The 19,652-nt window shown below is 27.4% G+C and overlaps 1 protein-coding gene across 1 annotated transcript in view; it reads right to left on the bottom strand.

Annotated features, from left to right (window-relative positions):
- LOC100210018 (3'-5' exoribonuclease 1) overlaps window positions 1-19,652 on the bottom strand; it is a 32,058-nt gene that overhangs the window by 9,109 nt on the left and 3,297 nt on the right. Inside the window, exons 2-3 of the mRNA XM_065792301.1 lie at window positions 11,280-11,496; window positions 6,657-6,740 (exon numbers count right to left, since the gene is read on the bottom strand). Coding sequence (XP_065648373.1) covers window positions 6,657-6,740; window positions 11,280-11,496 — 301 coding nt within the window. The remainder of the gene's footprint in view (window positions 1-6,656; window positions 6,741-11,279; window positions 11,497-19,652) is intronic.

Here is a 19,652-nt window from a genome sequence, read left to right as displayed (position 1 = left end):
TATTAGATATTACAAATTGCAATTGTGAAATTGTATTATAAAATGAGAATTGCCTAAAAAAGCATTATTGTGTTGATAAAGTACACATTAAGTGTACTTGTATTGAAGAGAAAAAATTCTCAAGGTTCAGCTTTCATGGCCCAAAAGGAAAAAAAAAGATCTATTTCAAAGTACCAAATGGGTTTAAATGATATTAAAAAGACCGCTAGCCAAGTTTTGCAAGAGGAAAAGAAAATGAAGAGGGGTTTTGGAGAAAAAATAGAAAAAAAGAGAAAGACAAAACTTTGATGGAGAAAATCGAATTCTCCTGGAACAAGATCAGAGATATAGCACACGAGAAAGCTAAGACACATGTGTCTTTTTGGGAATCAAATCTGGATCAGTTGTAGATATATAATGCTGCAAGTGTGAAACTATGTTATGTAATGAGTTCTGTTTGAAAAATTATTGTTGCTTTGATCGAGTACATATTAAGTGTACTTGTGTCAAAAAAAAAGTTCCCAAGATTGAATTTTTATGGCTTATTATTTTTTATAATAAACTTATTTTTAATAATAAACTTATTTTTTTTAGAAAAAAAAATTTATTTCCGTTTCATCATATATGGTAAAACATAAAGAAAACTTTATATATTTTTCGATTTTAATAATTTAAAAAGTTTGAATCAACCTTGCGTTTATGCCTAAATTAACAATTTTATGTACATAAAAAGTGCAATCCTGCATAGGTAAAAGTTTGTTATTTTAATTTATTTTTGGGAAGTAAATATTTACAAACAGTGGCACCATAAAAATTTTCAACCGAAGTAAAAATCAAAAATTTAAAAAAATGATGTACCCTAATGGTCATCTTTCATGTTTAACTGCAAAGATTATGAATTACAAACATGTCTACTTTGTATTATTGTTAATTTATTTTGTTAGCTCTATTTTAGTATTCAACCAATTATCATTGTTTACTTTGTCTACTATTATATGCAGTAAGTTTCTTTCAGATTTTTATTATTTTTAACATTGCCCTAAAAAATATTTAACAATCATTGTGCTATTCTATTTTTATGAGAACTTGCAAAACCTTGCCCATTAATAAAATAGTTGTTGTACTTACTATAAGTACGTGCACTTTTGTTCATTATTATAGTAACCTATTTAACATATTTACATTTTTTTAGATACCACAATCAATTTTTACATACTACTGGTCTGATCAGTTTTTTAAACAGAGTTTATTTGCACATGGCTTTTAATAATGTCCTTTCACAACTTTATACATATATAAATAAAATATATATATATATAAATAAATAAAATTTAATTATATATATATATATATATATATATATATATATATATATATATAAATATATATATATATATATATATATATATATATATATATATATATATATTAATTACGCTTTGAATACAAAAAATGCTTAATATTACATATAAGAAAAAAGATTTGTACATGATAAGACAACTTGAAAATGAATAAACTTGTTTTTTTGTTTTTATTGGTATTTTAACGCAAAAACGTGGTCCTCCAAAACATTAGCAACTTTTTATAATTACTCACAAAAACTCAAGGAAAATCAGCAGCACAAATGTGGAAATAATGCACAAGGGAATTGTTGTGTTGTAATTATTAGTATTTAACCAATGAGAATCAACTAATTGTTAATTTTTGTCCAGAGATGAATACGGAGTGTTACAATTATTACAATATTAATTTAAGATGGTGTATATATGCTGTTTTGGATTATAATGTCAGGAAACAAGTATAATTTAGCTTTTTGAGAACGTATTGTAAAAGATTACAAGAAAGGAGTCAAAAAAAGGAAATCATAACAAAATACTCCATTAACAAGTCAATTGTATGTCGAATAATCAAACGATTTAATAAAGATAGTCCTTTAGAAACAGAACATAAGGGCGGAAGACCACTCAAAACATGTCATTTCACTGATCGAAAAATTATTCGTTCAATTTTTTAATAGTATCATTAGCGTTGTCAAAATCCTTTTGACAGCGCTAACAATACTATTAAAAAGCTGAAACTTTCCATGTCTCAAAATACAGTTTGTAGACGGTTACAACTTTCAGGACTTTTGAGCTTTAGAGCAGCAAAAAAACCTTTCATTTCTTATAAGAATAGAAAAGCTAGAATTGAGTTTTCAAATTCTCATAGAGACTGGACTATAAATGATTGGAATAGAGTACTCTAGAGCAATGAATCAAAGTACAATTTGAAAGGTCTTGATGGAAATTTAAAGGTACGTAGACCTAAAGGTAAACGCTTAGATCCTAAATACACAAGAGGAACAATCAAGCATGGTGGTAGAAAAAGTGCAATGGTTTGGGGTTGTTTTTCAGGTTTTAGTGGAGTTGGACCTATTTACCAAATAAATGGCATTATGGATCAGTATGTTTATCGTGATATTCTCAAGGAAAAAGTGGTTCCTAATACTGATAATAATATGCCTCTTTTATGGACATTTCAACAAGACAATGACCCAAACACACCTCTTAACTCGTTAAAGAATGGTTTAAAACAAACCAAATTAAAGTAATGAAATGGCCAGCTTAATCACCTGATCTCAACCCGATTGAAAATTTATGGTACCAAGTTGAACTCTTCCTAAAACACAAAGGACCCTTCAAAAACGCCGATGAGCTATATAAAGCTATTAAAACCACGTGGAATGAGATTACACAAGAAAAAATTAATAAACTCGTATGTCTATGCCGAGAAAATGTTCCTTGATCCTTAAAAAGTAAAGGATATGCCATTAACTATTGATATTAACATTTTTTAGGGTAGTTTTAAAAAGTTGCTAATGTTTTGGAGGACCACGTTTTTGTGTTAAAATACCAATACAAACATTTTACCAATACACGTTTATTTTTTTTCAAGTAGTCTTATTTTGTTAAAATCTTTATTCTTATATGTAACATTAACCATTTTTTTCATTTAAAGTGTAATTAAAAAAACAAAATTGCTGTAATAAGTAGAAAATTTTTTTAACTTTATTTGGTTGCTAATGTTTTGGAGGACAGTGGATATATATATATATATATATATATATATATATATATATATATATATATATATATATATATATATATATATACTCCACTGACACACCAGCCACTCTCATATCCTCCACCACTGCATTCATAAACCTCCTCTTAGGTCTACTTCTCTACCTCTTACCTGGAAGTTCCATCCCCAAAACCTTCCTGCCAATGTAGCTCTCATGTCTCTTCTGTACATGTCCAAACCATCTCAATCTCGATTCTCTAACTTTATCTCCAAAACATGCTACATGTGCTGATCCTCTAATAAACTCATTTCTGATCCTATCCTTCTTTGTCACTCCAAATGAGAATCTTAACATCTTCATCACCCTCACTTGTCTCTTTGTCAGTGCCACTGTCTCCAGTCCATACAACATAGCAGGTCTCCTTACTGTCCTATAGATCTTACCCTTCATTCTAGCCAACACCCTTCTATCACAGATCACACCAGACACTTTGTGCCACCCACACCACCCTGCCTGCACTCTCTACTTTACCTCTCTTTCACTTCCTCCATTACTCTGTACCCTCGACCCTAAGTAGGTAAACTCGCCAACCTTCAGCAAATCAACTCCTTGTAACTGAACCTGTCCACCGTGTCCACTGTGTAATTTGAGCGTGCTCATTTTACACAAAAATGGCATCTTTAAATTAAGTCAAAACTAAATGTTTCTATGCATTGTTTTTCAAACAAAAATGGATTGGAGTTTTAGCTAACATATATTTCTTAATGAAATTTTTTTTTTCAATTTTAGCACCAAAACTTCGCGCCACAGATTTATTCATGCGTGATGATATTATTTTAACAATACAAAAAATTTAACAGCGTTTAAATTAGATGATAGCTATTAGTTACTACATATGCTAATTATGATTCTTGTTATCACCACATTAATGTTGATTCAAAAAATACAAAGCAACTTTAACTTCACTGCTTACATCTAAGAAATTTTCAAGTATGCTCATATTACCCATATATATATATATATATATATATATATATATATATATATATATATATATATATATATATATATATATATATATATATATATATATATATATATATTATATATATATATATACATATATATATACACATATATATATATATATATACATATATATATATATATATAAATATATATATATATATACATTTATATATAAATATTTGTATATATATATATATATATATATATATATATATATATATATATATATATATATATATATATATATATATATATATATATATATATATATATATATATATATATAATTATTAATGATGTTCTTTCAAGTATAAATTTTTTTTTGTTATTCACCTCATTAAGGCCAAGAAGGCCACTACAGATGAGGAGGCTACTTAATAGTGGTTATAACCCTCTGTCAACACTAATAACTCCGAAACACGAACCTTGACAAACAAGGTCGCTGCACGGAGAAACAAGTGGTTCTACCAGGGAGTTGTTGTATTCCATGTTGTATTCCAAGGAAGTTACATTTCGTTTTTTAACAATTTATGTTTTGTTATTTTAGTCTATTTTGTTTTTGACTGACTAAATTATTAAGTTCAGTATAATTATATAAAGAATAATAACAATAAAGGAAACATTGATTATTTAAAAGTTCATACTTTATATTGTTTACATTTTAACAAACAATTGTTAATATAAAACATTTAAGGATTTAATAAAAAAGATTTTATCTATAATTGTATGTTTGTATTATAAAAACACCAATAACAATAACAGCAACATCAGTAATAGCATCAACAACAGCAACAGGTAAATTGATTTGTAGTGTTTATATGTGATGTCTTTTTTTCTTTTATTATATCATATAATTTTTTTTATTTTAGATTTATCTTACAATATTTTTTTCAGCATATTGCAGAGCAAATAGAAGGTCTGCATCTTATAAGGCACCTAAGGCGTGGATCTGAATTTGGGGCAAAGACTGTCTTTTTTTTCATTAGGAAAGTGGCCCCACTTAGAAAGGAAAATACCAGGGGAGAAAGTGGTGGAAAAACAATGCGCTATATCTATAATTAGTAGTTTTATAGTTTCTTAATCTACTAATTGAAGATGTAGTTAAAAGTTTTTTTAAAAGTGTTTTTCTTTTTATATTTTGTTTTGTTATTTTCAGACTACTTTTGAAAAAAAATGATGTTTTGATCTTATAATATCAATTCTGGCCGATCAAATTTAATCGACAAAAATTGCAAGGCAATTTAAATTACGAAAAATTTATATATCTTTTAAAACAGAAAGCTGAAATTATAAAGTTAGAAACTAAATGTTTTTGATTATTGGAATAAAAATAGTTTTTATACTATGAAAACCTTTAGTTTACAGTAAAAAAAAGCCAATATTTCTTATTTCAGCCGATTAGTGTCAATAATTATTTCCAGCGCTGTAGTAATTGTAAATAATAAAAATATGTTTTGTTAAATTTTGTTTTAAAAGATTACTTTTTGTTCTTTTTTATAAATAAGAATTTGTTTTGTTTGTGTAAATAAATTTTGTTGAAGAGATATATTTTGTTCATTTTTCTCAGCAATTGATGTTTTGCCATTTGTAAATAAATATAAATACTTATACACATATATACATCAATACAAATATATACACTTTTATTTTGCAGTTTATTATTTTGGTAAAAGCTTATCTTGATTCAAAAATCTTGATTACTTTTAATTATAATATCTTTTCTCATCTGCCAATTAAACGTAAGAGTGAGGGGTTCTTAATAGGAGGGTCTAAATTTTATGATTAAAAATTTCAAAAAAACAACAGGAGAAGTGTCAAGCAATTGTCATTCGTGTTAGAGATTGTTTTTAATAAACTTACATAATCAATTGGTAAATCTGTGCATCTAATATATTAAAGAGACAATTGTCTTTCCTAATGTAGGAAGATGTTACCTTCAGACTTTTTTATTCAAAATAAATAAATGGGGTGAGGCTTCTAATAAGCTCTAAGTGCGTGGAAAAGAGAGATAAAAATATATATAAATAGATATACACATTGTCCCTATTTTATTATAAGAAGCTTCAAAATATAAAACTTGGTTTCTAAATGAAAATTTTTTTACTTTTTACTAAATAACATTGAAGAGATCCTATATAGAATAAGTATAGAAATGGCCGATGTGCAGCAAACTTACCATGACCTATATTTTATGGGTCTGGACAGCTAGTTATTATTAATAGTCCAGGATAAATTATAACAATCTTGATAATGCCTAAAAGAAGTTAAACCAATCATTAGTAATGTCCATTGGGAGTTATATAAGAGTACTTATAGAATTTCAATTAAATTTATAAAGGAAGAATTTAAAAAATGTTTATTTTTTACAACAATTAAAGCAAAAATTAGCAAAAACATTATAAGGAAAGCCATAGACTTAATCAACTATTTGGTTTTTTCACTAACTTCCACTTTCGACAAATCAAGTTGATTTAGTTTCCTATTTTGACTAATCAATAACATTTTAAATTTAAAACAGTCAACACTAATTAATAACTTTTTTTTAAAAGTTAACATTTTATTAAATTTATAAAATTAAGGTTACCTGCATAATTCCAGTTAAAGATTTACAAAATTCAGATAGTACAGGATTGATAACAGGGCGACAATAAGAATGAAACTCAGATACCTAATAAATAATATATAAAATTTATAAACTTTTATATTAAATTTTCATAATTTCACACTAACATCATTTGGACAGGTTTCTTTAATGCTGTTTTGGGTAAGGGTTTTATTTTAAGTTAGGGGTTTTTTTAAAAAAAATTTTTGAAAATTCTCAAATAAACTGTTTTTGTAAATTAGATAAAAATTTGAAGTCTCACAAATTTTTGGTTTCCAGTATGTTTTTCAACTGAAATTTTGCTTTTTACCGAATGCATAAAAAGTACCGAAACTAAAATTTCGGTATCGGTTCAAAGTGAAATTTTGGCCGAAACAAATATTGAAATAAAATTTTGGTCAATCACTAGTTTTGAGCCCAAATGTCTTGGTCTAAGTCTTGGTCTTTACTGTTACTGTCTTGACAACATTTCTGTTTGAAAGCATTCACGATATTGTTTAACACCTTGAAATAGATATAGGTTAGTGGATCTTTGTGTAACTTCTTTCAATAAATGAAAGATCATTTATACAACCTGTGTATAAATAGTAGCGTCAAATGATATTCCAGCAATCTACTCTGTCAGATTCCACTCCAGTAAAAATGGAAGTGTTAATAGTGATGCATGTTCTCCTGCTCCTTGTCAAACTTTAGGTATGACCAGAAGTTTCTTGTCATCTCTAAAATTTGAAAACTTGTTACCACAATCACAAAGCCGGGGTCGAGGCTATCATCATCAGGCTTTAGCCTTCCTCTTTTATGCTGTTTCTCTAATATAATCATTTTTTTTCTTAGCTCATTCATACAATATGTAAAGCACTCTCTTTAAGTTTTCTTACTTCTACCACTACCATTTTCTACTGAAGATGCTATATCTCTACATGCTGATACCTAAATTACTTTAATCTTTTCTAACAAACAATGTTCAATACAACATTTTTTCTAATCTGTCTAAGATTATGCCTTCGTTTTTTGTCTTGCTAGAGTCACACCACACATTCATCTGATCATCTTCTCTTTCAGCAAATACTAAACCATATAAATACTAAAGTTTATATAACAATCAAAGGATGTTGTATGCCAGAATCTAAATAAATAGCAAACATATATGTTTGTATCAATAATATGTATGCATAAAATGTCTTGAAAACTTTTATTCCTTATGGAATAAAAGCTTGGGAGCTTTTATTATTTTTCTTCAATTATAAGTCATCATTCTACTCCACATTTTTCACCATCTTGAGCAGTTGCTTTATTAAACATTAATCATATTTTTAATCTCTTTTACAAGAACATCTATCTTAAGAACAAAGGTCCTCTTATTATTGCAAGAAGCCAATGTTAAAAAGTCCTGTCTGATGTTAAGCTCTGTAATTCTTAGTTTACTAAATCTTGTATCTTATCTCAGATGTTAGGTTCTAGAGACTTATGGTTAATTTTCAACAGTGTCATTAACTAAAGTAAGTCTAACATTTAATCTCTAATTCACGGGTCTGATCTTTTTACTTCTTCCCAGAATAAAGCAGAGTTATTTACAAAGAAATCTTACTCTAATTTGACTCTTGAATATAATGGCCCTACTCTTACCGACAGTTAAACAGATTAACCCAATGTTGAACATTGAAATCACTCTGGCTTCCATGGCTAAAGTTAATTTTCAATTAAACACTTCTACAGTTTGTACTCCAGACGAGATTTATATCATAGTCTTAAAAAAGTGCTCTCCAGAACTCTCTTCAATTGTTGCTAAATTTTTAAAAAGTGCTAAATAAGTGGTTTCAATTTTTCAAAACTCTAGAAAACACTCTGACATTTCCAACTATCCTACGTTTTCACTCTGTTATTAGTTTCTTTATACAAAGTTTTTGAGGTCATTAAACTATTTCTTTCTAACTGCAGTAGTAAAATTATTCTTGAAGACCTACCCTCTTCTTTATTTAAAATAGCTAAATTTAAAGGTTCTATCTTTGCTCCTGTATTGTTTCTTATCTACAATAACAATCTTCATGAAATCTCAAGTGACTCTATTTGTTGACAACTCAACTTTATAATCTTGTCTTGACAAAAAGCTTCACTTTTTGATTGCTTAGAACAAGTAGTTGATTTTAAATCTGATCTCTCTTCTGTAACAGCCTAAGGCTTGCATGGAATTCTTTAAATCCACAATTTTTGTTAGACAACAAAACTCATTTATTTAATGCAAAAAAATATTGCAATATTGTTAGCATTCCTATATTGACAAATAACAATCCTCTTACTCTCAGACAAAATCTAAGAGCACATTGTAAATGTAATTAGATCTGCTTTATCTGCCAAGCTTGAACCACTCTCCCATTGTTGTAAGGTTGCATTTCTTTCTTTTTTCTACAAATACAATCATGGTCAATGCTTAAACAAACTATCATCTCTATAACGATCAACAAAAACTCATTCTTGCTTGGCATTTTATTCAACAAGTTGCATCTTTTTATAGTATCTGTCCCTTCATGCTATAAAAACTTTTAACACAGTTTTTTTCCTTGAACATCAAAAAAATCTTATAACTCTTACCTGTCTTCATACTTTCCTTTTTTATACAACTTACAACTTTTAAAGTCTTCAGTTATACCTTTTCTAGTATTTTAACTTGTTCTCTATTTTAAAGTAACTAAACTTAATTGTGGTTACTTGCAATCTTGTTGGAAGTAAATTAGATTTTAAAAATATATAAATGTATGCCAGTATTTAATAATTAGTAAATGTAAACATAAAATTATAATATATTGAGTACTATAAACTTTTTTCTAGCCCCAGCTACCAACCCTGGCTAAATTATATAATTTTGCCGGGGCCGGGTTCGCAAAAAGTCTCATTTTTAGCCGGGGCCAGGGCCCTGGTCACTTATTACATCCAAATAAAAACAACAAACAGAAATAACAACAAATCTCATGACAACATATATGACAACTTTCATGACAACTGTTATGATAACAGAAATAACAACAATCATGATAACAGAAATGACAACAATTGTCATGATAACAGAATTGACAACAATTGTCATGATAACAGAAATGACAACAATTGTCATGATAACAGAGATGACAACAATTGTCATGATAGCAGAAATGACAGCATTATAACAAAATAACAAAATGACAACTTATATTAAAATCATAAAATTTTCTTTGAAAACAAAAAATTAACGGGTGATAATTAAAAATCTGGACAAAGTTAAAGTTAATTTTGCTTTGTGTTAAAATAAGTATACATAATAACTAAAATATATTTATTTAGGTCACAAATTCTTTTTTTAGAAAAACATAAAAAGTATTTGAATCATTCATTTAAAAATAAAGGTGAACCAAAAAAACAAAGATAAGCAGCGGAAACGTGTGTATGAGTTTTATTTGGAAAATATAAATCTCGGCAAAACATACACAGTAAAGCATTTTTTTGCTGAAAATATTTCAAGAACTACCATGACATAATAAAACGTGCTGAAAACAAATTTGGACATGAAAGAAAGGCTGGAAGTGGTCGTATAGCCAAAAAAATGTCAAAAAGTAAGGTTTCTAAGCTTAAAACCATGTTTGACCATCAAGATGGTATTTCACAGATGCAAATAGCACGTAAATTCAGTATTTTGCAACCGTATGTGAATAAAATACTCAGAATTCAGTCTGTTATCAAATGTTATAAAAAGCAAAAGATTCCGAAGTGAGATAAGCAAATGATGCTAAGAATTTGAACATGCTACAGTAGGCTTTACCCAAATTACCGAGACTTTGAATGGATCATTGACAATGAATCGTATTTTACTTTTAATCACAGTTCGATAAATGGAAATGCTAGTTACTACTCCAGTGATACTTTATTGACTCCACCATTGAATGTAAAATACAGCCAAAAAGAGAAGTTTCCAGAAAAAAAAATGGATCGCTATTTCAGCCAAAGGTACCTCAAAACCATATTTTCGAGAATCTAGCAACGCTATCAACCAGTTTATTTACTTAAATCATTGTGTTCAAAGGAGACTTATCCCGTTTATAGAAGAGCATCATTTAAATGATAATTTTGTGTTCTGGCCAGATCTTGCATCTGCTTATTATGCCAAAAGCGTATTGGAATATTTAAAGGCTAAAAATATTGAAATTTTACCAAAAAAAGATAATCCGTCAAATTTACCAGAATGCAGGCCCACTGAAAATTTTTGGTCAATATTGAAAGGTCTTGTGTATAAAAATAATTGGCAAGCAAGAAAACTTTCACAACTTAAAGAAAGAACTAAGTATTGTTTGACCAAAGTTGATCCTAATGATATCTAAGAAACAGTTAGTCGCACCAAGAGTTTGATTGACGGTGTCAGACGAAACAGAGTGATTGAACTAAACTGAATATTATATTGAATAAATTAAATAATTCTCTATAAAATACTTTTTCTACTTTTATAAAACATTAAAAAACGAGGAAGTTATGACCCTTTAAACTTTGTCCGGATTTTTAGTTATCACCCGTTACTATTTAAGTTTATATAAGAATAAGTTTAATATAAAATTTACAAAGTTAAAAAATAAATAAACATACTATTTCTAAGGTAGAAGTTTTGACCAAAACAGCAGGAAACTCAATGATTTCATGTTGAAACCCACTAGGATTAGGTTCATCACAAGTGGCTTCAAAATCAATGACAACATAATAATCTACATAACAGCTTTTTGGATTTGCAACCAAATTGTTTTCTGCAAGATGCTGTTTCTTCACTTGGGCTTTCAAACGTTTTTGAAGTATCTCTTTTGTACCTCTAATAAAAAGTTGAAGAATATTTTTTATCAAAAAAAAAAAGTTTTATTGCTAAATTAAAAAAAAATTATTAAAAAAATTACAAAAAGAATCAAAAAGCTGAAACCAATTGCGTAATAATCTTTATTGCAAACATAAATATTTTAAATGGATTATAACAAAACGTATTTCACTATAGAGCATGAAATATTTTTTTACTTAATGAAAGAAGATGCTCGCAGGGGCTGGAGAATTCCAAAAAGAATCTGGCCTTAAATCTCTATTTTTTCCTGGTCTTTGGTATCCAGGAGCTCCAAAAATGACTTGAAACCTAATGGCTTTTATAGCGCGGAGTCTGGGAGTGCTTATCGCCGTTATCTATACTCCAAGTTTCAATATTGGTTTTTCCTTTAACCTAAAAGCCTCAATTTATTTCTCAAAAGTAGTCTATAAACTTCTCTACATTTTCAGAGCTCCTAGATAACAAAAACCAGGAAGAAATTTTTTTCCTTTTTGGGACTTCCTGTATGCTTGTGATCATGTATTTTGTAAAAATAGGTTTATAAGAAATATCCAAACCATGCAAACCTGGAAACAAAGATGCTAAAACAGCAATGATGATGATGATGATAATGATGGCGGTGGTGGTGGTGATAATAAGGATGATGATGATGATGATGATGATGATGATGATGATGATGATGATGATGATGATGATGATGATGATGATGATGATGAATGTTATAGTTAACAATAATGATAATTTTATACTTGTAATTCTTCTCTAAGTCTGACAAATGTAAAATAAAAAAATAAAAAACCACTTTAGTGCAGGGCATTATGTTTCAAAAAAACCTTTTTCATTCTTATATTTCAAAACCTTCTAAATTTTGAAAATATATGTTAAAAATAATGTGCCTACAAGGTAGTATTTAATAATAGACTAATTAAATTGCTTCTTCAAAATCTCTACTGTCATAGTCATACATGTTTTCATTTTGGTAATCTAAATTTTTATTTGTACATCCATTACACTTGCACATATCATTACAGACAAGTTAATTTTTCAAACATTTGCACCTTTTATTATTACATTCTCCTTTACAACAACAAACACTCAACTCGATTGTATGGGCATGTAAGAGCGTTAAAGCACTAAACATATATGCCGTAGTCACAAAGTGACTATGGAATATATGGTACTTTAAGGCATTAATTGTTGGTGGAAGTTGTGCAAGTTCGTACTGGAATTTAGAGAAAAGGAACCAATGAAATTGTAAAAGAGTATTAATATCTTCTATCTGTTTTTTATTACCATAGACTCTAACAACAAAATGTTCAAAGTTATTTATTGTAAATGGATCAGGTAAAGCTTCTGATTGTCCAAGATTTGATAGTGCAGCAAGGGTTTCATTGTCAGCTTTGTAAATTCTTACCGCCATGACTTTTTAGTGATTCTAGAAAAGCAAATAATTTGATTACAGCTAGTAAAGACATGAAAACCTGAAGAAAAAATATATTTCACGAAGCCTCTTATTTTCATTAACAACGAGAAACAGAAATACCTTAAATAACATGCGCTATTTTTAGAACCAATTGTTTTTTAACTTTTTTGAATCAAGGTGTCACATTCCAAATAACTGCTTCAGCAACTTTCAACAACTACAAATTATAGAGTCATCAGTTACCTTGTACTTGATTTGCGTTTTCAATTAATCTGTCAAAAACAAATCTTATCTTGTTACAGTTTTGAAATACTTTTCTAAGCATGTTAATAAATATTGCAGCAAAATCCTGAATAACAAAACAATTATTATTACTGTTGCATAATATATAAATACGCACGATCAAGGTATAGATTACAATGTTACTATTTGTTTTAAATATTGTAAGCTGATGTCAGTTAACTTATAAATTCTACATACAAAGTTATTGCAGTAAACAATACATATGATATGATCAAATGAAAATACTACTGTAGACAGTAAATAACATAAGTGTTAACTTCCAAATTTTAATAATATTATCTATATGAACTTTATTTACCAAGACCATGTCATCAATAATGATATTTGGTGTATTTCCATTTCTTTTTCTTGTGCCACAATCTCTAATCTTTTTGACAAGTCTTCTAATAATTTTTTTTATCAGAGGTGAGCAATAGGTGATCATCTTGAGTAACTATCGAATATGGTACAACTGAAAACTCATAGGTACAGATGCTTTTTTCTAAATTTCTGGGCATTTTTTTGCACTAAATAGAAAACAAAATAAGGCTCTTTATTTAGTTGAATAATTATATTATCTTCGTTTTTCCAACTTTGGCATAATTTTAGAATGTTTTCAGATTTCATATCTTTATTGACAACCATATAGATGTCTCTTTTTAGTATATTTTTATTTATTCTTTTAGTAACAAAAGAATGGCAGAGCTCTTCTTCGATTTTTCCACGATGAACTAACTAGTTTGCTACTTCTTTTTGTAAAATGACTTCAGACACAAGGTTAAAAACCACCTGATTTTTGTTGAAGTTTATGCCAAATGTATCAAATACGTGAAGGACTTTGTTTACATTAGATGAAATTCTTTCTTTTGTAGATTGTGCAAGTTGGTAGTGTTGTTTGCGAAATTGTGAGCAAATATTATTTTTTTCACAAAAGATTTTTGATATAGAATTTAAAGCAGGAGCAATAAGGCAAAAATGGTTTAAACACGTTGGATTTTGTGTAAGACCGAATACTCCCCCTGTTACCTTCAAAACTTTGTTTTCTGCTCTGTTACCCAACACTTAAAGTGGTATTTGACACCGTTTGCAATGGCATCATCAGAATATGGGATACTGTTCGTTCTAAAAAAGAGATCTTGATCATTAAGTGATTTAAAAAAAAAACTTTTAACTTTTTTTTCCCAGTCTCTATAAACTAAAATTTATAAAGTTTACCACCTTCACATTGGCAAGTTATACAAAATTCTTTGTTTTAGATTTTGAACGAAGCAATTATTCTTTACCTTTTGACATTTGGCTTGAATCTTCTGATTCATCTCTGTTTTCTATGGATTCAATATCAGGATTGCTAGCAATAAATTTAATGTGTTGCTTAAGTTATGGAATCTTTATAACTCTTAATATTTTCGAACCATATGAACAAAGGAACATTAACAACATTCATTGAAAAATTTCAAAAGGTCCAATTTATAAAGGAAAAAGATTGTGAAGAATATTATGTTGAATACTCACCTGTACTTTACCTTTAGGATTTTTTGAAAGCAATAAGTAAGATTTAATTAGTGATAAATAGATTTTGTGCTTAAAGAAGACTTTCAGTTATTGATTCTGTAAGACAAATCTATTTAATAAGTAGTTTCTTTTTTTTTACTGAATTCATGTTCCAAAGGCCAAGTAACTCCAAAGCACAAACCTTGACAAACAAAGTCGCTGAGCAGAAAAACTGGTTGATGTACATGAAACATGTAATATACTTTTTAATCATTGTTCTTTTTTAATTAAAAAAAAAATTAATAACTTTCGAGTTTATCTAAATGTTAAAAAAATTTTTGCAATTGTTACCGAATTCAACTGAAAGCTAAATTTCTATTTCAAACTCAGCACCAAAGTCGAAGCCGAAGTCAACTTTGCCTTTCAGTAAACTTCGTAATCCAAATTTAACGAATATTTGCCGGTCTTTAGATAGGAGTACCTTTGCATTAAACAGATCATTAGTTTTTTCAAAGCGTTATGTGAACTTGTTTTTACAATTGGAAAAAAATTTTTAAAAACGTAAAATCAATCAAATTATTTTAAATAACAAAGCACCGGTTTACCCCTGGTTTAATAAAAATCAACTTATCCCAATATCTCTTGAAGTAAAAAATTTCAACATATGTTTTTTATATTTTTTTGAAAACTTGACTGTTCAAAAAAATATAAAAAACATGTTTTTATATCTATAACTCTTTTAATTGAAATAAAAAAACTTGAATTTTCATAGTTTTTTTTGTTGCTATGGGAGCCAATTACCTCATACCACGTGACATAAAAAATGAAAATTGAGTGACACCTGCCAATCCTCAAATCTAAATCATACAAAGAACTCAAATCAACAAAAAGTTTGCTTGTAAAATTTATGTGCACACGAAGGTACATAGTGGCCTGCACTATCTGCTAAATTGAAAAAAAACTGCTTATCTGATAAGAATTACAAGAATATCTAAAGCCACTTTTTGCTCCATATGGTTTATTATTAAACGAAATTTGTATAAAAATGCTCAGCTATGCTCAGCTATTAGAATAACAGTTCAAATAATATCATATAGTCAATAGATATTTAAGATTTATATTCCATTATGAAAAACTTGTTAGAAATCAACTTTTTATTAATATTAAAAAAAATTTCGCTGATAAAAAACTTTCTAATATTCCAGGATGCATACTGATTCAAAACCAAAAAACTTTAACTTGTCTAGTTTTTACCTTCCAAGTTATAAACTAGACAAACTAGCTTTTTAAGTAATTTGTTAATTAGTAAACTTATTAGTTTATAAACTTGTTAATTAAATAATTTGTTAATTCTACCAAATAGATTTAAAACGATATAAATGTTCAAGTTGAACATTTTTACAAGTCAAAATCAATTAGTTCGTTTAGTTAAAATGTTTAGTACAAAATATTTTGAAATGACACCAACATAAAATTTTAATATTTCACATACAAACAAGCCTACATTGTTTGAAATATTTTACTAAATTAAACTTTCTTGAAATATTTTACTAAATTAAAGTTAGATTCTTTACAAAATTGTAATTTAGATAGCAATACTTTCAGAACCTTGCAAAAGTGCAAAATTTTCTTCTTTACTTTTAAAACTATTTAAAAAATGCTTATGTGAATCTTTAAGGATTCAGGTTTAAGAATTTGCATGTCCTAAAATCCAGTAATCCTAAAACCTATCACAGGCCTTGTTTTAAAGCATTATGCTTAGAGCAATTTACGTACGCCTAAAGCAATTTCATGTATGCAGTAAGCGATTTTGGTTAAGCGACTTTTTATCATTTCTTAACTTTTAAATTATTCTATAAGCGGTAAAATAAAAAAAGTAATTAATTTCAAAAAACCACATTAACTTTTGAATGACAATTATGTAAAAAAATTTGTTATAAAAGTTTGACTGACAATTATGTCAGATATAAGCACTATTTGCTAATGAAAAAAACTCAAAAAAAAATTAAAAATTTATTTTTATTTTGTTTTTATTTAATTGTAATGATTGATTTTTTCGCTTTTTTGAGGCAAAAATTGTAATAATATAATTAGTCTGATAAAATATATATGATTTAAATTAAAACTAATTTAATAAAAATATATAAATTTATTCTGATAAAAAAAAAATATATCTAATTTAACAAAGATTTAAAAAATATATGATTTAACTTTGATTTAAAAAATATATTCAAGTTTATTAAAATTAAAGTTAATGCTTGGGTTTAACTTAACTGTCAAATTTATTTAAAATTATTACTAAATATTGTTCAATATTGAAATCTTATTTGTTCTTAAAAAAATTTGCTTATTTTTATCGCAATTGTTTTTTCGGATTTCCTTCCTAAACATTTTTTTTACTCAAAATTAAATTTTAAATAAACGGCTGCATCAAACATTTGCACATAACGTAAGTTAAACTTTTTTTTTAAAACTGCAAGTTAAATCGCAGCGATTATTTTTAATAAATGATATATACAGCAATATAATTTTAATAAATGATGTTTGGAAAAATAATCTTTGCTTTCACAATAAAACATTAATAAAATAATAAACTTTTAATAAACAAATTAAATAAATTAACATAATTTTTTCATTAGTTTCTTGCTAACTTTTTTTAAGTAAAAAATCACTTGTAGTTGCAAAGCTGCAATTACAAATTTAAGAAATAACCATTTAAAAATTCAAAAATTTAACATATTTTAATTCATTTATGCAAATGTTGAGAAAAGAAAGAAATTTGTTAATATCAAACATTTTTAAAAATGTAATATTAAATTTAATCATTTAATATTAAAAAAAATAAAATAAAATAAACATTCTCTTATAGTAATAATAAAAAAGAAGTTAAATAACATTTAGCTCTTTTTGCGGTAACTATTATTGCAGTAATTCAAAAAAGTTAATATTTTTAAAAAATAAAGAAAATTCTGTGACATCAAATTCACATTAAGCTATTGCATTTAGCATTTTTTATTTAAAACAAGGCCTGCTACCAGTAATTGTAAAACCTACCATTAATCCTAAAACCAGTTATATGCATACTAGTTTGCTTCATATGATTGATGATTCATTTCTCATTCAAATCGATTCTTCTAGTTTGTTTCATCTGGTTGATGAAACAAATAGATTTCAATTTTTCTCTGTGTATAAGTAGCATTGTACACTCTTCAAGCCTTCTCAGGAGACGCTTGGGGTTTTTAATCTTGTTTGTCAACAAAAAGGTTTTTTATTTAGAAAACCTGATCGTGGCCATTTGCAAGTTTTATTATATTAGGCATTTCATACAGCTGTAGGAGCTGTAGGAAGAAAGAGAAAAGATTATATAAAAGTAAGAGTTAGCTAAACACTATTAAAAGGTGCTGGACAGATGTCCAGTATAAAAGCACAAAATTCAAGCAAAGATTTATTATTAATAATTGTTTACGTATATTTTATAAATAACATAATAGACCAAACGGGAGGGGCAGGGTAGAACTAAACACACTAAGCTAAACGTTAAAAAGCAACAACTATCCAAAATTACAAAACACTAAAAGATTGGACAGAAAAAAGTAAATTTAAATAATTATGGCTTCATAATTGAAGCTTAAAAACTATGCATATATGTGAGCAGGCCTTACTTAGAAAATATACTGAGAGGCTTAAATGGTATAAGAAATCTGAATGTGAAGCGATGTGTATCATTCAAAAACATGCAACAGAAAAATCTTTTATATACAAAAATGAAAAGATAAATGGTTACAAAGCAATATGAGCAGCGAAATTTAAAAGAAAAACAATGAAAAATTGGATTATGGTGGGATTAAACCACAGCAATTCTGTGTATAAAGTAGACACCTTATCTAAATTAGCTAAACGTGTATGATGTGCATGATGAACAAATAAACCTAATTATATAATCAGTCTTTCTAATGTTGACTTAAAACTGTTTTATTTTTTTTTTGCTTTGCCGTATCTAATTTTGATGCTGAAAATAACAAAGAAACAAAAATAAAGACAGAACACAAATTATTTAAATTATTATTATTTTTTTTATTTTATTTAAATTTTAATTTCCTATTTTGTTAGTTTTGCTTTCTTTCTTTTTGAAACTTGGTTTTTTCTGCAAAGTATTGAAACCTCTAATATAATAAAAATTGCAAACAGCTAATGAAAAAAACTCAAAAAAAAATTAAAAATGTATTTTTATTTTGTTTTTGTTTAATTGTAATGATTAATTATTTCGCTTTGACCAAGTTGTCTAAATAAAAAACTTTTTTAGACAAATAAGATGAAAATCCGCACATGTCTCCTTTGAAGGCTTGCTCTTATAAAGTTTTAATTTTTTTATGTATATTAATATACATAGAAAAATACATAATTGTCTTAGACAAACATTATTCATAATCTTTTTTAGTTTAACTCAACAGAGTAAAAACAACTCACAACATAGTAATAAATGCTTAAGCAATAGAGAAGAAAAATAGAAGATCAAACAAAAGAAACATATTAATAGGTTTTGAAACAAACACATGATAAAAACAAAATAGCTATAAGAAAGTACAAAATAGAAAGTAGTAAGTAAAAATAGAATGCTATTTATTAACAATAGTAACTCGTTAACAAGCTGTCCAACAACATAGTATCTTAACAAGAACAGCCAGTAATTTTGCCAATAACTATCCAAACAGCAGTACCACAAAGACCAAAGAGACAATGCCCTAAAAAGATCTGGCCCAAACTACCTAAACTTGTTCTACCTTGTTCTAAACTTACTTCTAAACTCAGTAAGCTGTGTTTCTTGGCTAACAACCTTTGTTTACTAACTCCAAAATTTGATGAACTCAGGGCACACATTGCTGATACTAAAACTAATCTCCAACCACAGATTATATTCATCACAGAGGCTTGATTTACACACATCAGACACCTTTATAGC

The sequence above is a fragment of the Hydra vulgaris genome, chromosome 03, assembly GCF_038396675.1.
Source record: "Hydra vulgaris chromosome 03, alternate assembly HydraT2T_AEP".
NCBI lineage: Eukaryota > Metazoa > Cnidaria > Hydrozoa > Anthoathecata > Hydridae > Hydra > Hydra vulgaris.
The sequence above is the reverse complement of the archived record's forward strand: the minus strand, read 5'-3'. Positions and strand labels throughout refer to the sequence as shown.